Here is a 22711-nt window from a genome sequence, read left to right on the forward strand (position 1 = left end):
TGCTTTCTTTTTGAATGCTGCCTCTTTTTCTGTTCACAATTGAGGAGTTTGGGCTGCAGTTCTTTTCTCAATGTCCCAGAAGACCCCCAGTGGTTTCAAAAGGTGTGCCGAATGTAATCAGGTGATTTCAGTGATGGATCTGCACTGTAGGTGCATTGGCTGCCTTAGGCCAGACCATGAACCTAACTCTTGTTCTCAATGAAGTTGAAGACACAGAGGGCATGGCAAGTCCCAACAGGAGATACTTTTTGGCACCTTGAAGGCCAGTGCATCATTGGCACTGGAAGAATCAACCTCAATGACTGGGAGTGCACTGGCATTGAGAAGGTCTTTACTTCTCTCAACATCAAGCGCTGAGATTAGGCCCCGGGACCAGTCAGAATCGGACCTGACGCCAAGGACTTGTATGGATTCGACGTCATCTTCGTCGGCACCAAAAGACCATGATGCTGAGCATCTAGGGAAGCCCCAAAACATAAACACCTATCCTTATCGACGCACAGTGCCTGGAGTGCTGGGGTACCGGCATCACCAGCACCTGGATGAGCGCTTCCCCTCTTTGGAAGAGATGCCAGTATGCAAGTCTTAGACAGCCAGGTCCCTGCTACCAGATCGGCACCAACTTCTCAGGCTGGCTCCCTCGTCTTTGCCAATGTCTTCCATTGATGAGTGGTTCCAAACCATGATCAGGTAGGAGCTGACGCAGATTCTGCAGCTGTAATCCACTCAGTTATTGAGTGCATGTCATGTTTTTGGATAGGTGAACCCCTTGGACCGCAGTCAGATTTGCACCATCCACCCGACCCAGAGATCATCCAAGCCCCGACTGCTGGAGGACTGGAGCTGAGGACTGGAGGACGTAATGGAACTGGAAGCTGGGTTAAGTTGGAATTGGAGACCAAGACGTACTGGAGCTGGAAGCCGGATGAAGCTGGAGACCAGGAGGCATCGGCACAGCAACTCACTGTTAGACAATGCTAGCTGATCTATTGCAAAGACAAAGAAGTCGAGAACTCAGCTCCCTAAAAAGGATCCTGGGCCTCTGACATCATCACCGGGTGCTTCACCAACCTCCTACCACTGGCCCTTTAAGCCTATAAGTGGCCTCGTGCACACCTAGGGATGCCAGCCTGAAGATTATATGCCTGACCCGTGGCAGGCTCGGGAGTGCTGGAAAAGGCTGTGCCAGCAGGCTGTCATGCAGCAGAGTCAGCTGGAGGCTTCAAAGAACACTAAGGGACTCAGTCCCGAAGCCCAGCAGAAAAGCAAGGTGAGCCGGAGTACGGAAAGGCATGGCATGACTGTGACAGTACCCTCCTCCCAAAGACCCCTCTCTCTCTTGATCTGGGTTTGAGTCAATGGGGAAACATACAGTGGAACCACCTGATGAGCAGAGGAGCGTGAATATGGGCTATGGGCTCCTTGTTGTTCTCTTCGGGCCCATATCCTTTTCAGAAAATAAGGTACTGAACTTGGACTGGACTTCATAGTAACATAGTAAATGACGGCAGATAAAGACCTGAACGGTCCATCCAGTCTGCTCAACAAGATAAACTCATTTTACATGGTATGTGATACTTTGTATACCTGAGTTTGATTTGTCCTTGCCATTCTTAGGGCACAGACCGTAGAAGTCTGGCCAGCACTGTTCCTGTACTAAAAGATCTGAAGCTAACGTCGAAGCCCCTTAAAATTTACACTCCAGCCCATCTATATCTATTCAGTCATGATCAGGGCACAGACCGTACAAGTCCGCCCTGCATCGGTTTTACTCTCCAAATACCGGCGTCGCCACCCAATCTCCGCTAAGATTCCATAGATCCGTTCCTTCTAAACAGGATTCCTTTGTGTTTATCCCACGCATGTTTGAATTCCATTACCATTTTCATCTCCACCACCTCCCGCTGGAGGGCATTCCACATATCTACCACCCTTTCCATGAAAAACTACTTCCTGACATTAGTCCTGAGTCTGCCCCCCTTCAACCTCAATTCATGTCCTCTAGTTCTACCACTTTCCCGACTCCAGAAAAGGTTAATTTGCAGATTAATACCTTTCAAATATTTGAACGTCTGTATCATGTTACCCCTGTTTATCCTTTCCTCCAAGGTATACATGTTTAGGTCAGCACGTCGCTCCTCGTACGGTTTGCAACACAAATCACATACCATTTTTGTAGCTTTTCTTTGCACCACTTCCAGTCTTTTTACATCTTTAGCAAGATACGGCCTCCAAAACTGAATACAATACTCCGTGAGGCCTCACCAACATCTCCTTTCTTCTGCTAGTTATACCCCTCTATGCAGCCTAGCATCCTTCAGGCCATGGCCATTGCCTTGTCACATTGTTTCTTCACCTTCAAATCCTCTGACACCAACACCCAAAGGTCTGAGTCAAGCTTACTACTCTCTTCCCTCCTATTCAGTATCTTTCTTTTGGGTTTCTGCACCCCAAATGCATCACTCGGCACTTCTTGGCATTAAATTTTAACTGCAAGACCCTCAGCCATTTTTCTAACTTTTTGAGATCCCACCTCATTGTTTCTACTCCCTCCAGAGTATCCATTCTATTGGCTATCTTCGTGTCATCTGCAAAAGGCAAACCTTTCCTTTCAACCCTTCAACAATATCTCTCACAAATATATTAAACAGAATAGGCCCCAGCACCTACCCCTGAGGAACTCCACTGCTCACCTTCCTTTCCTCCAAGCGGATTCCATTTACCACCACCCTCTGCCACCTGTCAATCAACCAGTTTTCTATCCAGTTCACCACTTTTGGTCCTAAGTTCAGCCCTTTCAGCTTATTCACAAGTCAAGGACAGTGCCAAGCAGACTTCTACGGTCTTTGCCCTTAAAATAGCATGGACAAATCAAGTTCAGGTATACATACGTTGTATCACCTCATACCTTATGTAATGAGTTTATCTCTTCGGGCAGACTGGATGGACTGTACAGGTCTTTATCTGCCATCATCTACTATGTTACTATGTTCTGTGGGGGACCATATCAAAGGCTTTGCTGAAATCCAAGTAGATTACATCTACCGCATGTCCTTCATCCAGTTCTTTGGCCACCCAGTCAAAGAAGTCAGTAAGATTTGTTTGGCAGGATTTTCCTTTGGTAAAGCCATGTTGCCTCGGGTCCTGTAACCCGTTGGCTTCTAGAAAGTTAACCATCCGTTCTTTCAGCAGTGACTATTATTTTTCCTACCACCAACGTGAGACTTACCGGTCTGTAGTTTCACACTTCTTCCCTGTCTCCACTTTTGTGAAGAGGGACCACATCCATTCATCTCCAATCTAGTGGAACCTCTCCTGTCTCTAAATATCTATTAAATAAATTTTTAAGAGGTCCCGCCAGGACCTCTCTGAGCTTCTTCAGCGTCCTGAGATGTATCCCATCTGGCCCCAAAGCTTTTGTCCACCTTCAGATTCTCCAGCTGTTTATAAACTTTCTTCTGTAAATGGCGCAGTATCCACTCCATTCCCAGATATTCCCTCGGCAGCCAACCACAGTCCTTCACCAGGATTTTCCTCCGTGAATTCCGAAGATAAGTAATTGTTTAGCACATTCGCTTTATCCTCTTCACTCTCCATATAGCCATTCTCACTATCTTTCAGTCTTGCAATTCCATTCCTATCTTTTCTCCAATATATCTGAAAAAGATTTTGTCACCTCTCTTTACATCTTTAGCCATTTTTTTCTTCCGCTTGCACTTTTGCTAGCCATATTTCCCTCTTCGCTTCTTTGAGTTTAATCTGATAATTTTTTCCGTGTTCCTCTCGTTGCATTCTTTTTTTTATTTCTTTAAGAAAGCCTCTTTTGCTCTTATTTTTTCAGCTACTTGTTTGGAGAACCATATAGGCTTCCTGTTTCTCTCTCTTGTTTTGTCTACTTTCCTTGCATAAAGATCAGTTGCCATATTTATAGCAGCCTTTAGCTTTGACCACTGATTTTCCACTTCTCCTACGCCTTCCCACTTCCAACTGCTCATTCTTCGGGTATTCCCCCATCCAATACTTTGAGTTTTGTGTGTCCACACTCTGCCTTTGCCCTTATATCAAACCATATTGTGTGATGATCACTATTATATAGGTGGGCACTCACCCGGATATTGAAAACCCTTCCTCCATTTGTGAGCACTAGATCCAGCAACGACCCTTCCCTCGTGGGTTCCGTCACCATTTGTCTGAGCAAGGCACTTCTTTCCGATTCTGCAGATGGGATGTTCCAATCCACATCAGACAAGTTGAAATCTCCCAACAGTAGCACCTCCCCTTTCATACCAATCTTTTGAATATCTTCTATCAGATCCTTGTCTGGCTGCTCCATTTGTGCCGGAGGTCTGTAGATAACCCCCATGTGGATACAGGTTCCATCTTCTCTTTCCAGGATGATCCATAAAGCTTCTTCCTTTTCCCAGGTTCCCTGCATGGTTACAACTAAATTTGGCCCAAGATAGTAGCTGCGACCAGTCATTTTTTTGAGTGGACATAGCTGTTTATAAAGGCCTTCAGAATTTGGTTGACTCTTTCAATCTGACCAGTGGATGGTAGCCGGACGAAAACTTCAAGTCAGTTCGTAGGGTCTTACATAGACTTCACCAAAACCTTGAAGTAAACAATGGACTCTGGCAATCCATGTAAGCAGAAAATCTCTTTGAAAAAATGTTGAGCTAAGGCAGGTGCAGATGGTAAACCAGTTAGAGGAATGAAGTGAGCTATCTTAGAAAATTGGTCAATGCCCACCCAAATGGTGGTAAATTCTGCTGAATTGGGGAGGTCGGTCAAAGTCCATGGCTATGCGGGTCTACGGGATCCTTGGCACCAGGAGAGGTTGTAATAGTCCCCTTAAGTGGGAATGAGAGGACTTCCGACTGAGTCACTTGGGTACTACAGTCTTGCCTGGAGGTACCAGTAGACATGTGGATGCCACAGTTTTGGCTGGATCCAGGATAGGCTGCCAATCAGAACTCTCATCAGTAGACTTGAAGGATTGGGAGAGAGCATCAGCTTGTGTGTTCTTCTCATCCGGGCAGAAGTACACCTGAAATTTGAAATGAGAGATAAAGAGAGATCACCAAGCCTGGCGGGGGTTGAACCTTCGGGCCTTCTGAAGATACAGGAGGTTCTTGTGGTCTGTGGTCACGGTGAATAGATATTTGGCTCCTTCCAGGAGGTGACGCCACACCTCCAGTGCCATTTTGATAGCCAACAATTCCCGATCTTTCCTTTCCACGGGCATAAATTTATTGGAGAAGAATGTACAAGGTAAGAGTTTACACTTCAAGACTGGTTGAGAGAGAATGACTCTTGCCCCAATGGAGGAGGCATTGACTTCCACAGAGAAGGGCCTTTCAGGATCAGGATGTCAGAGTACCAGGGCCATAGTGAAGGCTTGCTTCAGGAGATCAAAAGCTTGGATTGCCTCTTCAGGCCAGTCCCGAGTATTAGCTTCCGTTTGAGTTAAGGTGGTCAGAGGTGCGGCAATAGAGGAGTAGCCATGAATAAATTGATGATAGTCATTTACGAAACCCAAGAAGCACTGTAATGTTAGTCACCCCTGTGGGCGAGGCCAGTAAAGAATAGCATAGCGTTCTGCAGGATCCATCTTAAGACGCTGATCAGAAATGATATAGCCTAAAAAAGGCAACTCGTTCCACTCAAAAGTGCACTTCTCCAGCTTAGCGTATAGGTGAATCTCTCGAAGGCATTGCAGAACTTTTTACTTGTTTCCAGGTTTGAGCAAGCGTCTTTGAGACTATCAGTATATCATCTAAGTAGATCAGAACACAGTTCTGTAGTAGATATCAGAAGATGTCATTCACAAAGTTTTGGATGACAGCCAGGGCATTAGAGAGCCCAAACTGCATAACCAGGTACTCGTAATGACCATCGCTTGTATTAAATGCCATTTTCCATTCGTCTCCCTCCTGAATACGAATCGGGTTCTACGCCCCTTCCCCCCCTCAGGACCAGCTTAGTAAAGATGCAGGCTCCTTGGAGGTGGTCAGACAGCTCGGATATTAAAGGGATTGGATATTTATTTTTGACTCTGATGGCATTCAATCCCCGATAATCAGTACAGAGATATAAGATACCGTCTTCCCCACAAAGAAGAAGCCAGCTCCTGCTGGAGAGGTGGATGGATGGATGAATGAAGTCTCTCTGCAGGTTTTCTGCAATGTAGTCTGACATTATTATTATTTGTTACATTTGTATCCCACATTTCCCCACCTATTTGCAGGCTCAATGTGGCTTGCATAGTACCGTAAAGGCGTTCGCCAGTTCCGGTATGAACAAATACAAAGTGATATTGTGGTAGAATAAGGTTCATGTGTAACAGACACATTAGGGAATCGTGGAGAGGAAGAGTTATTTTATGTCCATTACAAGCTTTGGTTTCGTTGTGTTGCAGGGTTCAGGCATTTAAGTTGGGTCGGTAGGGTATGCCTTTTTGAACAGGTTAGTTTTTAGTGACTTCCAGAAGTTTAGGTGGTCATATGTTGTTTTCACAGCTTTTGGTAGTGTGTTCCATAGTTGTGTGCTTATGTAGGAAAAACTGGATGCATAAGTTGATTTGTATTTGAGTCCTTTGCAGCTTGGGTAGTGGAGATTTAGGTATGTTCGTGTTGTTTATTTTATGAACCATGGTGCAAATTTTGAAAGCAATACGTTCTTTGATTGGGAGCCAATGCAGTTTTTCTCAGAGGGGTTTGGCGCTTTCGAATCGCGTTTTTCCAAATATAAGCCTGGCGGCTGTGTTTTGAGTGGTCTGAAGTTTCTTTATGATTTGTTCTTTGCAACCCGCGTAGATTCCATTGCAGTAGTCAACATGGCTTAGTACCATTGATTGTATTCAGTTGCAAAATGTTTCCCTCGGGAAGAATGGTTTCACACGTTTGAGTTTCCATCTTGAGTGGAACATTTTCTTTGTTGTAGATTTCACTTGGTTCTCTAGTGTGAGGTTACGGTCGATTGTTACGCTGAGAATTTTCAGGCTGTCTGAGATAGGGAGGGTGTAGTCTGTTATGTTTATGTTTGTGGGTTTGTTCATGTTGTATTGGGATGAGAAGATGAGACAGTGAGTTTTTTCTGTGTTGAGTTTTAATTGAAATGCTGCCCATGAGTCCATGATGTTCAAGCTGAGCTTGATTTCGTTGGTGATTTCTGTCAGATCACGCTTGTAAGGGATGTATATTGTGACATCGTCTGCATAGATGGAGTTAAGGCCTTGGTTGGATAAAGACTTTGCTAGTGGGGTCATCATTAGGTTGAAAAGGATTGGTGATAGTGGTGATCCTTGAGGTACTCCACAGTCTGCTTTCCACGGTGGTGATGTGTTTGAGTTTGATTTCACTTGATATGTTCTAGTGGTTAGGAAACATGGCCTGGGTCTCGGGGACAAAAAGTGGGTAAACTCTTCCCCGAAGCGGTATTTTACCCTGCTGGAGGTCAATGGGACAGTCATTCTCTCAGTGAGGAGGAAGTGTCTTTGCTTGCTTCTTGGAGAATGTTGGCATAAGCCACATAAGCCTGGGCCAGACCACCCAGGCTACTCATATCTGCCATTGTTAGAGTGACAGTGGACAACAGAGAATCCAAGCAGCGTTGATGACAGACTGAGCTCCAGGCGGTAAGCTCACCATTCTCCCAGTCAACTCCAGGACTATGCTTTTGTTGCCAGGGTAAATCCAAGATGATAGGATTGACAGACATCTGGAGGGCGTAGAAGACAATAACTTCCCTATGGAGGGCCCCTATTCACAGGCTTAGGGGTACTGTTTTTGCCCTAAGATACCCCTGGATGCTTGAATATACTGAGACCGGAATAGCCTTGGTCAAGCCCTGGATGGGAATTTTATAGTGTCTGATGAGAGCCACATCAGTGAAGTTCTCTCCTGTTCTGGAGTCAATAAAGGCTTCAGTGACTTGTTTTTATCTCATGACCCAGGTTTGGGTACAGGATGAACCTAGCGCTGTTTCCCCAGCTGGAGCTAGGCCCGAAAGTTTCCTGATTTCTTAGGGCATAATGTCCTTTCTCGCCACTGTACAGACAAAAGTTCAAAGTTCTGCGTCTATTCTTTTCCTGTTCTGAAATAGTCTACTTGCATAGGTTTCCCGGAAACCGTGTAGTTTCCTTGTTGAGAGATCGTATAGGATGCTGGAAGCTGGGCGCCAGCTGAGCTCCCTGGCGAGTGGAATGTTGTTCCCAGGCTCATTCCTGGAACTGGATATCAACCCAGTTACAAAGGCAAATAAGGTTGTCCATTGAAGAGGGAAGATCCCGGCCCGCCAGCTCATCTTTAATTTGTGGTGATAATCCTTGCCAAAAAACTGCCACAAGACTCTCATTGTTCCAGTTTAATTCCGAGGCTATGGTGTGAAACTGGATGGCATAATTCCCCAATGTTTGTGACCCCCTGTCTCAGTTGTAGCAGTTCAGAGGCTGTGGAGGAAGCCTTCCCCAGTTCTTCAAAGAACCTTCAGAATTGTTCCAGGAAGGTGTTAAGGTGGTTGAGCACTGGATCGCTCTGAGAGTGGAGATGCCTGCGCTCATGCTTGAACCATCAGAAAGGAGATGATGTAGGGAAGTCTCTGGCTTGAAGTTAAAAAATTATTAGGCATTGATTGATGACCTCTCTGTAGGTTTTGGGGTTACCATCGTATCTGGGAGGCGGTCCCAGATAGATACCAAAGGACACTGATGTGGCTATGAGCATAGTCAGTTCTGGGATTGAGGTAGTCGCACCTAGCGGTAGCTATGAACATAGCCGGTTTGTGGATTGAGGCAGTCACACCCAGAGGTGGCGCTGATACATGTAGCCTGTCCATACGAGAAGATGAAACCAGACAATTGCTGAAGCTGAAGGGCTAGTTGCTGGAGCAGCCGCAAGGTGGGCGACTCATCCAAGATCATGACCTTTGCAATCTGTCATGTTGTTTTAGGGTAGTTGAGCCCTTGGACTGCAGTCAGATTTGCACTGCTCACCCAACCTGGAGGTCAGACAGGCCCCGGCTAGATTGGTCTGGAGCTGAGGACTGGAGACCAAGGCATACTGAAGCTGGAGCTGGAGATCAAGGTGTACTGGAGCTGGAAGAAGCTGGAGCTGGAGGCCGAGGCATACTGGAGGTGGAGCCAAAGTGTGCTGCACCTGGAGCCAAACCTTACTAAAGCTGGACAAAATTGGAGCTGGAGACCAGGAGGTTTCGGCACATCAACTCGCTGCTAGACAATGCTAGTAGACATGTTGCAAAGAAGTCGAGAACTCAGCTCCCTAAAAGGATCCCAGGCCTCCGACATCATCACCAGGCATCTCACCTACCTCCCACCACTGGCCCTTTAAGAAGCAGCCACGCACGTACGCACCTAAGAATTCCATCTCGAAGATGATGTGTCCGACCCGTGGCAGGCTCTGGGGCACGTTAAACGACCATACTGGTAGTTTTTCGGGCAGCGGGGGCAGCTGGAGGCTTTGAAGAATGCGGACTCAGCTCTGACGCCCGGCCGAAGAGCAAGGTGAGCCGGAATAGGGAAGTGCACGGCCTGACCATGATAGTCTGCTTCCGCCAGCTGCAAATCAGCCACAGATTTTTTCTAAGGCTCCATCCATGCCTGTGCAGAGATCCTTGATGCTGGTACCTCAAAGGGTGTCGACATTGGCATCGAGACAGTACCATTGTTGGGGGAAGGAAGCTTCCCCAGAGTCAGAGAGTAGGGCTATACCTCGTTGCTCTTCGGGGAGTGGATAGGGTTCCACTGAGCCAAGGTAGGCACAGACTCACTCAGCCAGATCTGAATACAGTGAGCGGTCTGAATGGGACTCAGAAGAGGACCCTTATTATTTTTTTGGAAGAGAAGTCATGGGGTACCTTCTGATCCTTCCCCACCTCTGAGAGGCGTAAATCTCCACCTGAGGGTCTCTCTTTCACTGGTTTTGTCAGGGAGATAGCTTCTGCCATCACATTTAAGTTGGAGACTGAGAAAGAGCCTAGGGCAAGGATCTTAACTGACCTGAACTACAAGTCTCCTCCTAAGGAAAGGGTGCATGGTACCTTGACCCCATCTATAAGGATGCACTGACGAAGAACTTGGAATCTCCCCTCTCAGTGCAGGGCGTACCTAAGAAGGTGAATATACAGTATTGTATCCAGAAGGCTACCAGATTCAATAGGACCCAACTGCCTCACCACTCTGATGGCCTAATCGGCTCTCAAACGAGCTAGGAGCTTCAGGACTTGTGCCTCAGCACCCCTAGGTAGAAAGGCTCATACATTAGGCTCATTTTGGGGGAAAGTTTTTCAGAGCTTGATGCTCATCACCCACATCCAGTCCTACCAGCTCTACACGAGTCTTTACTTGCAGTCTAGCCTGCAGTACACTCAGTCTTGCAGATTCTCACAGGAGCAGGCTGCAGAGCTTCGCCAGTTGGCCAGTAAGCAGCTGGAGGGCAGGAAGTATCTGGCCAGGGTGCATATGATTCTTTTGACATAGCATCCAGACTTTCTCTCATGGGTGTGGGGATGCACAGATTCTCATGGCTGCGGGGATGCACAGATTCTCATGGCTGCAGGTCTCTGACCTTGAACCCGTGTTTCAGGAGAAAGCGGATGTTCCATGCCAGAGTGACAGTCTGTTTCGAGTTAAGGCAGAAGAAGTCACTGACCTCATTAAGAAACATACTGATATCATCCAAACCCTGTCTCGGCACTCTCCAGCTGTAACCTCTTCCTCATGGAGATTTTCCAGTGGGTCTGGGCAGCAACTTTACTACTCTGAGGTGTCAGTTTCCACCACTTTCCTGCTCTGCCCAGAACCCTTGGGCCCAGCGCTCTTGGCCTCGCCAGTCCTGCCCATAGAAGCCCCATCTGGCTGTGACTCCAGGAGATCATAGGCACACTCAAATTAACCGTCCCAGATGGCATACCAGTAGAGGGAAGACTGAATTTTTACCATCACAGATGGCCCCTTGTGACTTCCCACCAGTGGGTTCTTCAAATAGTCCATCTTGGTTATGCCCTGCATTTGGATCAAAGACCACCAAATTGCCCACCGAGAGCACCGTTTATCAGCTCTCAACACAAACAGGTATTTGCAGAGGAAATCTCTGCCCTTCTACAGGCCAATGTAGTTGAACCCGTACCACTGGGGAAGAAGTGAAAGGGATTCTATTCTAGGTACTTCCTTGTGCCAGAAAGACAGGAGGATTTCGTCCCATTCTAGTCCTAAGGGCCATGAACAAATTCCTGGGTCAAAGAAAAGTTCAGGATGATTTCTGTGGGCACCCTTTTTCCCATGGTTCAGGAAAATGATTAGCTATGCTCTCTAGACTTAAAGGTCGCCTGTATCCACGTTTCAATACTTCCCAGTCACAGGAAGTATCTCAGATTCTGCTTAGGAAAACACCAGCATCACGTTCTGCCATTTGGCCTTATGTCAGCTCCCATGGTATTCAAGTGGTAGTTGCGGCGTATTTGTGCAGACTGGAAGTATATGCTTCCCTATCTGGACGATTGACTGGTTAAGAGCACATTGCAGGAAGGGGCATCAGAGTCAATGCACCTAACTAATCAGTTGTTGGAGCTACTAGGGTTCATCTTAAACCACTTCAAGTCCCACTTTCTACCTGTCCAGCAATTGGAGTACATAGGAGCCCTGCTAGATACATTGCAGGCTCAGGTTTTTCTTCCCACAAGCAACAGCAAAGATATTATCAGTGCTCGCCTCAAAAGTCCAAAGCAGCAAGCAGGTCACAGCTCAGCAGAGGTTGAGATTTATGGGCCACATGCTCTCAACATTGCATGTAACTCCCATGGCACGTCTCCAAGTGAGAGACCCAGTGGACTCTAGCTTCCCAATGGTCTGAGGCAGCTGAGAATCTAGCAGATGTCATCCAGATTCCTTCAGAGTTCTAATGCTTTTCTCTGGTAGACAATGCAAACAAATTTAACTATGGGTCTTCCATCCCAAATTTCACCTCCTCAGAAGGTGCTAAGAATGGATGCATCCAATCTGGGATGGGGAGCTCATATGGATGGGCTTCACACCCTGGGAAATTGGTCTGCTAAGGAAACAGATCTCCATATCAACCTCCTTGAGCTAAGGGCCATTTGGAACACTCTAAAGCCTTTCAGAGATCAGCTACAGAAACAAATCATTGCCATTCAAACAGACAACCAGGTTGCAATGTTTTATGTAAATAAGCGGTGGGGGGGGGGGGGGGTACAGGATCCTACCTCTTTTGTGTCAGGAAGCAGTAAGAATATGGCAGTGGACCCTCCTTCATGGAATGGTCCTCCAAGCCACATACCTACAAGGAAAGGACAGCTGCCTGGCGGAAAGACTGAGTAGGGTTTTGCAACTGCACGAGTGGTCTCTCAACATGGGCATAGCCTGCAAGATCTCCGAGAGTGGGCACCCCCTCAGTGGATCTTTTGCCACTCAACAACAGGTCTGATAGTTCTGTTCCAGGTTCAGATCACATGGCAGACTAGCTTCAAACACCTTTATCCTTCATTTGGTGGTGGGGGGGGGGGGGGGGGGGAGGACTTCTATATGCGTATCCTCCAATACCTCTAACAAACACAACTTTACTGAAACTCAAACAGAACCAGGATCCTAATTGCTTCTTACTGGCCAAGGCAGATCTGGTTTCCTTTTCTTCTGGAATTGTCCTCTGAAGATCCATGGAGGTTGCAATATTTTCCAATCTTCATCACACAGAATGAGGGATCTCTTCTACATCCCAACCTCCAATCCCTCATGGCTTGCATGTTGAGAGCATAGAATTTTAAACCTTAGATTTGCTGGATAGCATCTCCTGCATCTTGCTAGCTTCCAGGAAAGACCCCACTTAATTGGAGGAAGTTTTCTGTCTGGTGTGAGTGTAAGGCCTTAGATCCTCTCACTTCTCCTACACAAATACTGCTTGAATACTACCACTACTACTACTTATAATTTCTATAGCGCTACTAGACATACGCAGCGCTGAATACCTCCTACACCTCTCTGCACTTAAATGAACCCTTACAGAGTTGTTTTTCAAAACAAACTCAATTAGTGCTTATCACTGTGTAGAAGGTAAGCCCATCTCTGTACAGCCACTAGTTGTTCGCTTCATAAGAGATTTACTAACAAAGCCCCCTGTCAAACCTCCAATTGTGTCATGGGATCCCATCGTTATCCTCACCCAGCCGATGAAAGCTCCTTTTGAGCCACTTGATTCCTGTCATCAGAAGTATCTGACCTGGAAAGTTGTGACAGTCAATTCGGCTCACAGAGCTGACCTTCAAGCCCTAGAAGCTGATCTACCTACACTAAGTTTCACCAGAATAGAGTAGCTTTCCGCACACACCCTAAATTCCTTCCTAAGGTAGTATCAGATGGGCATATTAATCAGTCAGTCCTATCAACATTTTTCCCAAAACCACATTCCCATCCTGGTGAGAGTGGTACTGCAAGCGAGCCTTACCTGGAGCAGACTAAAGCCCATAGACAGTCCACCCAGCTTTTTGTTTCTTTTGACCTAAACCAGATGGGAGTAGCCATTGACAAATGCACAATTTTAATTGGCTAGCAGATTACATCTCCTTTACTTATTCCCAGGCTGGACTGACTCTAGAAGGACACTTAAGGTCAGCCTCCATAGAGATTTGCAATTCTGTGATGTGGTCATCTGTCCACACATTCACATCTCATTACTGCTTCAGCAGGATACCCCATGTGACAGCCAATTTGGGTAAGCAGCCCTGCAGAATTTGTTTGACGTCTAGAATTGAACTGCACCCCACCCCCTTCCAGGCCCAGTTATGTTCTGTTCCAAGCTGCACATTCACAAGTAGTACGTAAATGGTTTCAGGTTAATTGAATTGCAGGCCTCAGATGGCTTGAGTCCATATTTTCCTAGCGTTGTTTTCGGTGAGCCTGGTAGCTAGGGATTCCCAGCTGTGAGAATACAATGGCATGCTTATCCTCGGAGAAAGCAAAGTTACTCACCTGTAGCAGGTGTTCTCCAAGGACAACATGCCAAGTATTCTCACATACCCTCTCACCTTCCCTTGGAGTTGTATTCTTTAGCTTTTTACAATAACTGAGGAACCTGTGCTCGTGCGTCAGTAGGAAGGCACCAGAGCATGTGCAGTGGGATGTTGCTAGAAAGTTCTAAGTTGAAATCGTTAGTGTCTTCACCGAGCTCCATTGGATGATGATACCTAACTGTGAGAATACTTGGTCTGCTGTCCTTGGAGAACATCTGCTACAGGTAAGTAAATTTGCTTTCTGTGTAAGACCCTCTGTTGTTTTCAAATTATATTTTTTTAATATCTTTTCATTTTTTTTTCTTAAATATTTGCTTTAGCTAACTGACATATTTGAGCTTGCTTGTATTTGTTTTTACATTGAACTTTTGTTTTTTGTCTAGATAATGGAACCTCTGGATAATGAAGTAAATGTAGACAATGCTGTGATGGCCCATGAACCCTCGGGAGCGCAATAACCTTACAGAAGTTGGCAGACAATAGTGGTGTTTAGGGTTTTTTCCTCCTGATTTTTAAACATAATGTCAGAATTTAAATGGATTTGGTACTGGAATTAGAGAATTCCCTATTTAAGTTTTTCATGCTGCATATATATTTGTATAAGATGGAACTGTTAAATATGTTAAAATTATTAAAATATATTGAGGTTGAGGGAAATGTGCCTTTAAATAACAATATCTGATCTATGCAATTTGTAGAATATGTATCTATAAAATATCTACCGATACATGCATACATAAAGAATTATATATAGGTAGATATTTGGTTCATTTTGTTCTTATCCATAACAAGGTATGCAGTACAATAAATATGACAAATGTACTCTGTATTGCCTCACTGCAATTATGTACAACAATTGTTTTACATTCTGGGTTAAAGTATGTAATTTAATACTTTGTCATGAGGCAGATTCAGCTAACAATCCATTGACCCCCTAAAGGGTTAAATGCTGTGCAGGTGGAGCCTGTCAAACTGAGGTGATCTGGATATAGATAAATATCTATATTACTAGGTGTTTGTAGTTCTCACCAATGACTGAATAATTAGAATGGTGAAGCAGAAGTCAGATACCATGTAGCACTTAACTGTGGATTGAAAGAAGTTCCAAATACTTTGTTGAGGGTAATTAACATAATTGCTTTCTAAGTTTTCTTTTGCTAAAATTGTTCCAGTATATGCATTGTCCCTTTAACTTGTCATAACGTTTCCCTCTATTTACACAAACTGATATCTGACATTTTGAAACCTTTGCTTTTATAAAATATTTCTTGTATAGTTGCCAAATACTAATTGATTTTGGTTGCTGTTATATATTTTCTAATCTGAGTTTCTGGTTGTGTGCACTAGCACGGGGTTTATGTATTTTTAGCATGTGGTTTATACGTGCACATTGCAAAATTACTGCAAGGTGCTTCAGCATATTTTTTCACAGAGGAGCATTTCTGTATTAATCAGCGGGTCTGCATTATTGTGCACTAGCAGATTAGCGCATGAGCCCTTATTGCCTACAAAATAGGTGTCGATAAGTGCTCACATGCTAATTTTTGTTAATGGCAATATTAGCACATGGTCATTAATTTGGAAAATTGGACATTTTCCAGCTGCACTAGAAATGGCCAGGAAAGACCTGCCTAAGTGATAATTCACCCTTTTTGCTCTAGAAGTATACTTAAAACATTTGATTTCTATTTTCTTAAACACTACCAGTTTTGTTAGAAAGAATTCAGTGTTTTGAAATGATAGTGATCTACTGAAAAAGTAGTTTGAATTACAGTAAAGACTTGTGGAAAATACTTTGCATTTTACTTGAAGTGAAAGTGGCTGTTTCTTGTAGTAATGTGACTTGCACCTTTCCATGAATGCTATGATTGGTAGGGCTCTAATTTTATGCAACAATAATTTTTATATACTTTATTAATAATATTTTTATATCTGTAAAAATTCATTTTGGTGGTACAAGAGCTACCAGACTGAAATACCTTAAAATTTACAAGCTCCATGAAAGTGATTAAAAAGTACATTGTTGTACAAATATATAATCCTGAAATTATGTGAACAAAAGCCTGTGGCAGTTCTTGAATCCTAAATTGACCGCAACAACATATCTTGAGAACTGAAAACAGTATTTTTTGATGAAACAAGATTTGCTTCTCTCAGTGGAATGTGCATGGTCTTTGGATACTCATTTTTTTTCCATAGAATGTGGACCCAATGGAACAAAACCTTTATGAATAGAGACTAAGAGAATCAAATATTTAGTTGTTCATTAGCAACAATGGCAAAATGTTAGTATTTGGAGTTACCGTAGTGTGAATAATTTAGAGTTTTTCTGTTGCTTAGGAGTATCTTTTCCTCTGAAGGAGAAATAAAGTCTGAGAGAAAATGTTCCAAGTTGTTTCTTGTACTTTTAACCACCAATGCGTTTGCGGCCAGTAACCACAACATTTACAATACAATATGCTGCATGGTAGGGGCATTATTCCAGGAATCATCTGATGGTTCACTGGCAGTGCTGAACTCTGCCAAACACTGTCAGTGGCTCAATTCACAAATCCAGGCATCTGAGGAAGTATATGCAGGTGCCATTATATAAAGGTAAGGCCTAGTGGTCAGACGCATGGTATGCACACACTATGGCCCTTTGTTCATGGGCTGTTGCTTCAGTAGCTGGGCTAGATAGGATAAAGTTTTAAAAAATAATAATAAAAAGGCATTGTAAATGAAGATTCATGGTTCTGTAGCCCCTGTAGAGGCCACATGTACTTAAGCCAAAGCCCAAAGCCTGCCGTGAGTGGGAAAGCGTGGGGTACAAATGTAACAAAAAAAAAAAAATAGAGCAGAAGGAAACTGTAAGGCAAAAAAAAAAAACAAAAACCAAATTTGGATTTTGCTGGTCTGATCATGATGCTTTATCGAACAGGGTGAGTTTTGGGATGGCCAAAATAAATATGACTGACATTTATATATTTTCATATATTGAATATATTAAATACGTCATGGAATACATTCATTGTGGATGTGCTGAAGATCAGACCTGCTGTACGTACCACCAGGGGCAGATAGGGAAAATGCAGAAATTAAAAACAACATAATCGTCTTATTTTGTAGAGAGAGACTTTAAAATGCTGCTGCTTGTGCATTAAGGGCCCTGTTTACTAAGGTGGGTTAGTTTTTTTTTTTTTTTGCGAGCTTACATGTAGGTGCCTATAGGGATATTGTAGGCACGTACATGGTTAACACATGTACATGATTAACACACGTTTAAAATGTTAATGCACCTATAACGCTGCTTAGTAAACAAGGCCCTAAGTTTGAAGTGGACATGTGCTATGGAGATTAGGAAAGTACTTGTACACAAGGGTGAAGAGAAACCCAAATGACCAACGCATTTTGAGATGAGCCAATAAACACAATTAATGGTTTTAATTAAACTGCAAAAGAAATCCGTTTTTGCTTCAGCATAATTGATTTTTTTAAATTAAGCTTAATTTTCTGATTTTAACTGTAATTCTCTGAAAGATACAGTTTTATTCACTAGGGATTGGATTTATAATGTTCACATAGCAAGATGTTATCTAGGCGTCAATACAGTGTAATTACTTGATTTGAAATTTTCTGATGCATAAACCCTTGGCATGTAGACCTAATCAAGTAGCTTGCATTGGATTCTAAGCCTATAGTATAAATTTGGTTGAGGGTCTTTTCTTTAGACATGTGCCACCCACAGAGAGGAGGTTTACGTTTTGGAAACACCAGATTCATTCAACTCTCATATACATAAATTCATCTCCATGTGAGCAACGGTACATTATATTGTAAAACATTTTAAATAATTATTTTGAAAATTTTTAATAAATATTTTTTCCTTATGACTTCCTGGTTTCTTATTCTTTGTTTCAACATTTTTTATTGATGACATATCAAAATAAACACACCCAGCATTGTGCATGTACAAAGAATCAAATATCAAAACATACATAGAAAAGACAAAATGTCATCATACATTTAACAATTTTCTCCCCACCCACCCCTACTACGCATAATCCACCCAGGTTGTTAATAGATGAAGACAACCAGCATAAAAACTACAACAGCCTAACAAAGTATCTGTCAACCCAATTCTTGAAAAAACCCATCCAATCCCCACTTACCCACGTACTCAAACCCCAATCCATCCCTGCCTCTGAAAAGGATTCAATATGAGTATCCAATCCTCCCCACCCCTTTCTCCTAATCCCAAGCTAAGAATGCTGCAAGAGAATCCAAGAATCTGGACTCTGATTCCTCTACTTTTCAGTGAGAAAGAGCCTCCCCCCCCCCCCCCCCCCCCATGACATCTCTACCTATATTGCTGGTAGTCCAAAAACATTTTTATACAAATTATGAGACACAGACTACATCCCTGTGGACACAGAATATCAAAGTAAGCTCCCCACAATTAAAAAAAAAACGGACTTTCCTCTTAAAATAACCCCTTGCCTTTTTCTTCTCCCAGGTGGCAAGCAGATGTACTTGGTTTTTCCAATGCCAGTATGCCGGGGAGGTGTGGTGAGGTCCAATGTTGCAAAATACACTTCTGAGCTACCAAGGATAGCTTATGAAGCAGTCAAGGATAGCTTATGAAACAGTAACATAAGCTCCATGGAACTATCCCAAAGGACCCCTGTCTAGTCCAAAACCACCTTCTTCACTGAGTGAATAAGTATACACCTGAAAATAGACTCCAGAAAGTGCACAGTGGAAGACCAAAAACTCTGTACCTGTATAGAATCTCAAAAAGAATGGACAAATGTACTATCTGCAACCTCACATTTAAGATATTAGGTGATTGCACGCTCTCCACCTTATAAATGGTTTCTTTTATGTTGATTGTAGAGTATGTTATGTAAATCGATGCAAAAAAATATCCGACTTTAATGCACTTTAATTGTATTTTTAGACAGCAGAATGTGAAAAATGTACAACAATATGCAGACTTTTGCAAGGCATTGTGATTATATGAGTGTAGTCCTGTTTCAAAAAAATTTGAATTCTGTTCTTTGCTATCTATACAGTTTCAAGTATCAGTCATACTTGAGTTTATTACAAATTTAGGGATCCTTTTACAAAGCTGTGGCAAAAGGGGGCCTGCACTGGCATCAGTGCGTTTTTGACACGTGTTGAGGCCCTCTTTTACCACAGCGGGTAAAAGGCAGGGTTTTTTTTTTTCAATAAATGGCCGTGCTGCAAATAAAGCACTTGCTGCACGCCCATATCAGGAGGGAGCACTTACCGCCACCCATTGAGGTGGCTCCTGTACTAATGCGTCACTGCCCGATTACCACCGGGTACACACAGCACTATACAAAAAATATTTTTGTAGCACCGGAAATGGCGCACACTGGGGGTGGGAACTACTGCTGGGCTGCTGCGATAGCTTACTGCTGCTTTGTAAAAGGACCCCTTAGTACTTTCTAAAAACAGTTTTGATATCATCATCTTTATAGTTTGAGACAAACTACAAAATCTAGAATCCAGTTTGGGTTCTGTTAGAATGTAATCCCTGACTGATTTCGGTCTTTAACGGGGGGGGGGGGGGGGGGGGGGGATCTGATGCAAAGCAATTGTGTTTATTGGATAAAACCAGCAAAACACCACTGCCCTACTATCTCGTTAACCATCCTTATCCTCATCCCCCTGGATTTTCCACTCTGTTTTTGTCTGACTTTTCTGCTCTGACATCTCAGTTACATAAGCACTTAGCAGTGATGGACCTCCACTCTCCCCCTCCTATCCTGCACATTTGTTCACAAGGGAGAGTATTGGAGCTAGTGATAGTAAAACAGAATGTATGAGAGTTATGGATAATTGAGGGTTGGAACAGAAGGGAGTGGTGTGGAAACTACTCTGAAAACAAGTGAACAGGAAACTGTAAGTAGTCTGGAATGAGACTAGATCACAAAAGAGGTATTGTATTTCCTCTCTTTGTTTCTGTTACGGGAAATCCTTAACAAAAACTTTAAAATATTTACATATTTTATAACCTGCAGAATGACACTTTGAGGGTTACTTCCTTAATCTGCCTTTGGATAAAATATTTTAAATGTCTCCATTCTATAAATTCTGGGGTGAGTTGGCTATGCTGAAACAATTACATAGTGAGGAAAAGTATCCATGAAGACTAGATCAGTAGAAAAATAAAATCCAACTCTCTAATTGTTACAAACATATTCATTTTTTGTTTGATACAGCAAGGTGGCCAAACAGAAAAGGTAATGGCAAAACTAGAAGGTTTTTTTTTTTTTTTTTTTTGGGGGGGGGGGGGGGGGGGGTAATAGGGAGAGGAATGGCCAGCAAGAAAAAGGAGGTAAAAATGCCTCTGTGTATAAGTCTGGTGAGACTACATTTAGGGGTGCTTTTAGTAAGATTCAGTAAGCACTAGCGTGTGTAGGATTGCCAACGTTTTCAGAGAGAAAAAGCCAGCACCTGCCATGCTCCATGCCCCATCCCAAGTTCCTTGCCTCATCAACTGTCACAACTTATTCCTCATCCCCCCCCCCCCCCAACCGTCCGCACTAGGGTTGCCATCTCAGAAGAAAAATGACACATACATGTATTCTCTGATTTTGCAAACTCGGATGTTATGACAAACTAAAATTATGTTATCATGTCCCCCTCAGTAAAGCCAACACGCAATCCCTCCATTGAAAAACACTATGTAGAAATTACCATACCATAATAGCACTAACCTCTGGGACACAGAAAGCAACTGCAAATATTACTCCAGGCCCTAAAACACCAATACAACCCCTAGTGAGAAAACAGAACAAACAGGAGTGCTACAGATCTCTGCATAGAAACTATATGCTAGCAGAATACTGCACCTTGACCACACATGCAAAACACAGACAGACCCTCAGCAACTATGAAACATTAGTAATAAAGGTATGAAGGCAAAAAAAATTGTAAACCTCAAGAAATCAGACTTGCATATCAAGCAATACTAGAGACAGAAAAACTGAAGTGGAAGATAATCAGATACTGGAGGAGTGGCCTAGTGATTAGAGTACCAGTCTTGCAATCCAGAGGTGGCACTACTGCTCCTTGTGATCTTGGGCAAGTCACTTAACCCTCCATTGCCTCAGGTACAAACTTAGATTGTGAGCCCTCCTGGGGCAGAGAGATAGCCAGTGTACCTGAATGTAACTCACCTTGAGCTACTACTGAAAATCTAAATAAATAAATACTACTAATTTCTATAGCGCTACTAGATGTACACAGCACTGTACACATGATATGCAGGTACTTTTTCTGTCCCTAGAGGGCTCACAATCTCAGTTTTTGTACCTGGGGCAATGGAGGGTTAAGTGACTTGCCCAAGATCACAAGGAGCTGCAGTGGGAATTTAACCCAGGTTATAAGGATCAAAGTCTGCAACACTAACCATTAGGCAGATATTCACATTTCCTAAAGGTGACACATTACAGTTAATAAATACAAAATAAAATACTTTTTTCTACCTTTGTATTCAGAGCATTTTACTTTTACACTGTATCTTGTGTTGTTCTGTTTTTTCATGGTGTCCTCTCCACTTGGTATGTCTTCTCTCTCCTGTCCACCATCCATCTTTTCTCTGTGTCCTTATGTCCTGTCCAGCATCTCTCCTCTGTGTCCTTGTTCCTGTCTTCCCCACATTTAGCATGTCATCTTAGTGCCCCTATTCTCCCCTTATATTCAGCTGTCCCCTCTGTGTACCTATAACTATGCTAGTATAACCCAGTCTCCCCCCCCCCCCCCTTTCCCAATGGGTTCAGCATATCTCCATCTCCCCCCACCTAATCCTAGATCCAGCATCTATCCATCCCCCTAATCCCAGTTCCAGCATATCTCCATGTCCCCCCCCCCCCGAATCCTAGTTCCAGCATATCTCCATCTTCCCCTCTCTCTCCCCCCCCACCCACCAAAAAAGATGGGTCCAACACATCCAAGTTCTCCCCCCCCCCCCATCCAGCATAGCTGTATCACTCCCCTGCCCCCACCCAAGTTAGCACATCTGCAGCTCCCCACACACAGTTTCCCCACCTGTGTCCTCCAAACTGTATGCATCAGCAGCTGGGAGGCATTGATTAAAGCAGTCTGCCTCAGGCTGGGCTCAAGCCTGTTTCTCTTCCTCTTCAGTGTCCCGCCTCCTCGGATGCAATTTCCTGTTTCTGCGAGAGTGGGACATTGGAGAGGAAGAAGAATGGGCTTGAGCCCAGCCAGCGGGAGAGTGCTTTAATCACTGCCGCTGATGCATGGGGAGGGAGAGAGGTTTAAAACAACGGCTTTTGTGGTCTGCTGGCAGCCGGCTTGGCCATTGGAAAACTGGCCAGGCTGGCTCAGAACCAGCCAGTTGACAACCCTAATGTGCGTACACACCACAGCTTAAAAGGGCTTTACCATAGAATGTGCTCAGGCGTCCTGTGTTAAGTTCCAGCTATGTGCTCACACACCATGTGCTAAAATATTTTACTGTGTCTAGTATCCAAAATAGTCACACGTACCTGATGTGTTGCTTTTCTCCACCTATGTTCTGATTGAATTCCCTCTACAATGTCCAAGCGCAGAGGTAAACACTGTGCTCGGACCTCTCAGCAGAGGCCGATGTCAAGCCCTAGAGACACCACATAGGACCAGACATTTACATCACCTTGAG

At 43.8% G+C, this 22711-nt stretch overlaps 1 protein-coding gene across 4 annotated transcripts in view; it reads left to right on the forward strand.

Annotated features, from left to right (window-relative positions):
- The window catches only part of SPPL2A (signal peptide peptidase like 2A), a 137973-nt gene extending 121549 nt beyond the window's left edge, over positions 1-16424 (forward strand). For all 4 annotated transcript variants that reach the window (XM_030189585.1, XM_030189586.1, XM_030189589.1 and 1 more), the window contains one exon: positions 14421-16424. In XM_030189585.1, coding sequence (XP_030045445.1) covers positions 14421-14495 — 75 coding nt within the window. In that variant the 3' untranslated portion in view covers positions 14496-16424. The remainder of the gene's footprint in view (positions 1-14420) is intronic.
- The last annotated feature ends 6287 nt before the right edge of the window (positions 16425-22711 follow it).

This window comes from Microcaecilia unicolor, chromosome 1 (assembly GCF_901765095.1).
Source record: "Microcaecilia unicolor chromosome 1, aMicUni1.1, whole genome shotgun sequence".
Classification (NCBI taxonomy): domain Eukaryota; kingdom Metazoa; phylum Chordata; class Amphibia; order Gymnophiona; family Siphonopidae; genus Microcaecilia; species Microcaecilia unicolor.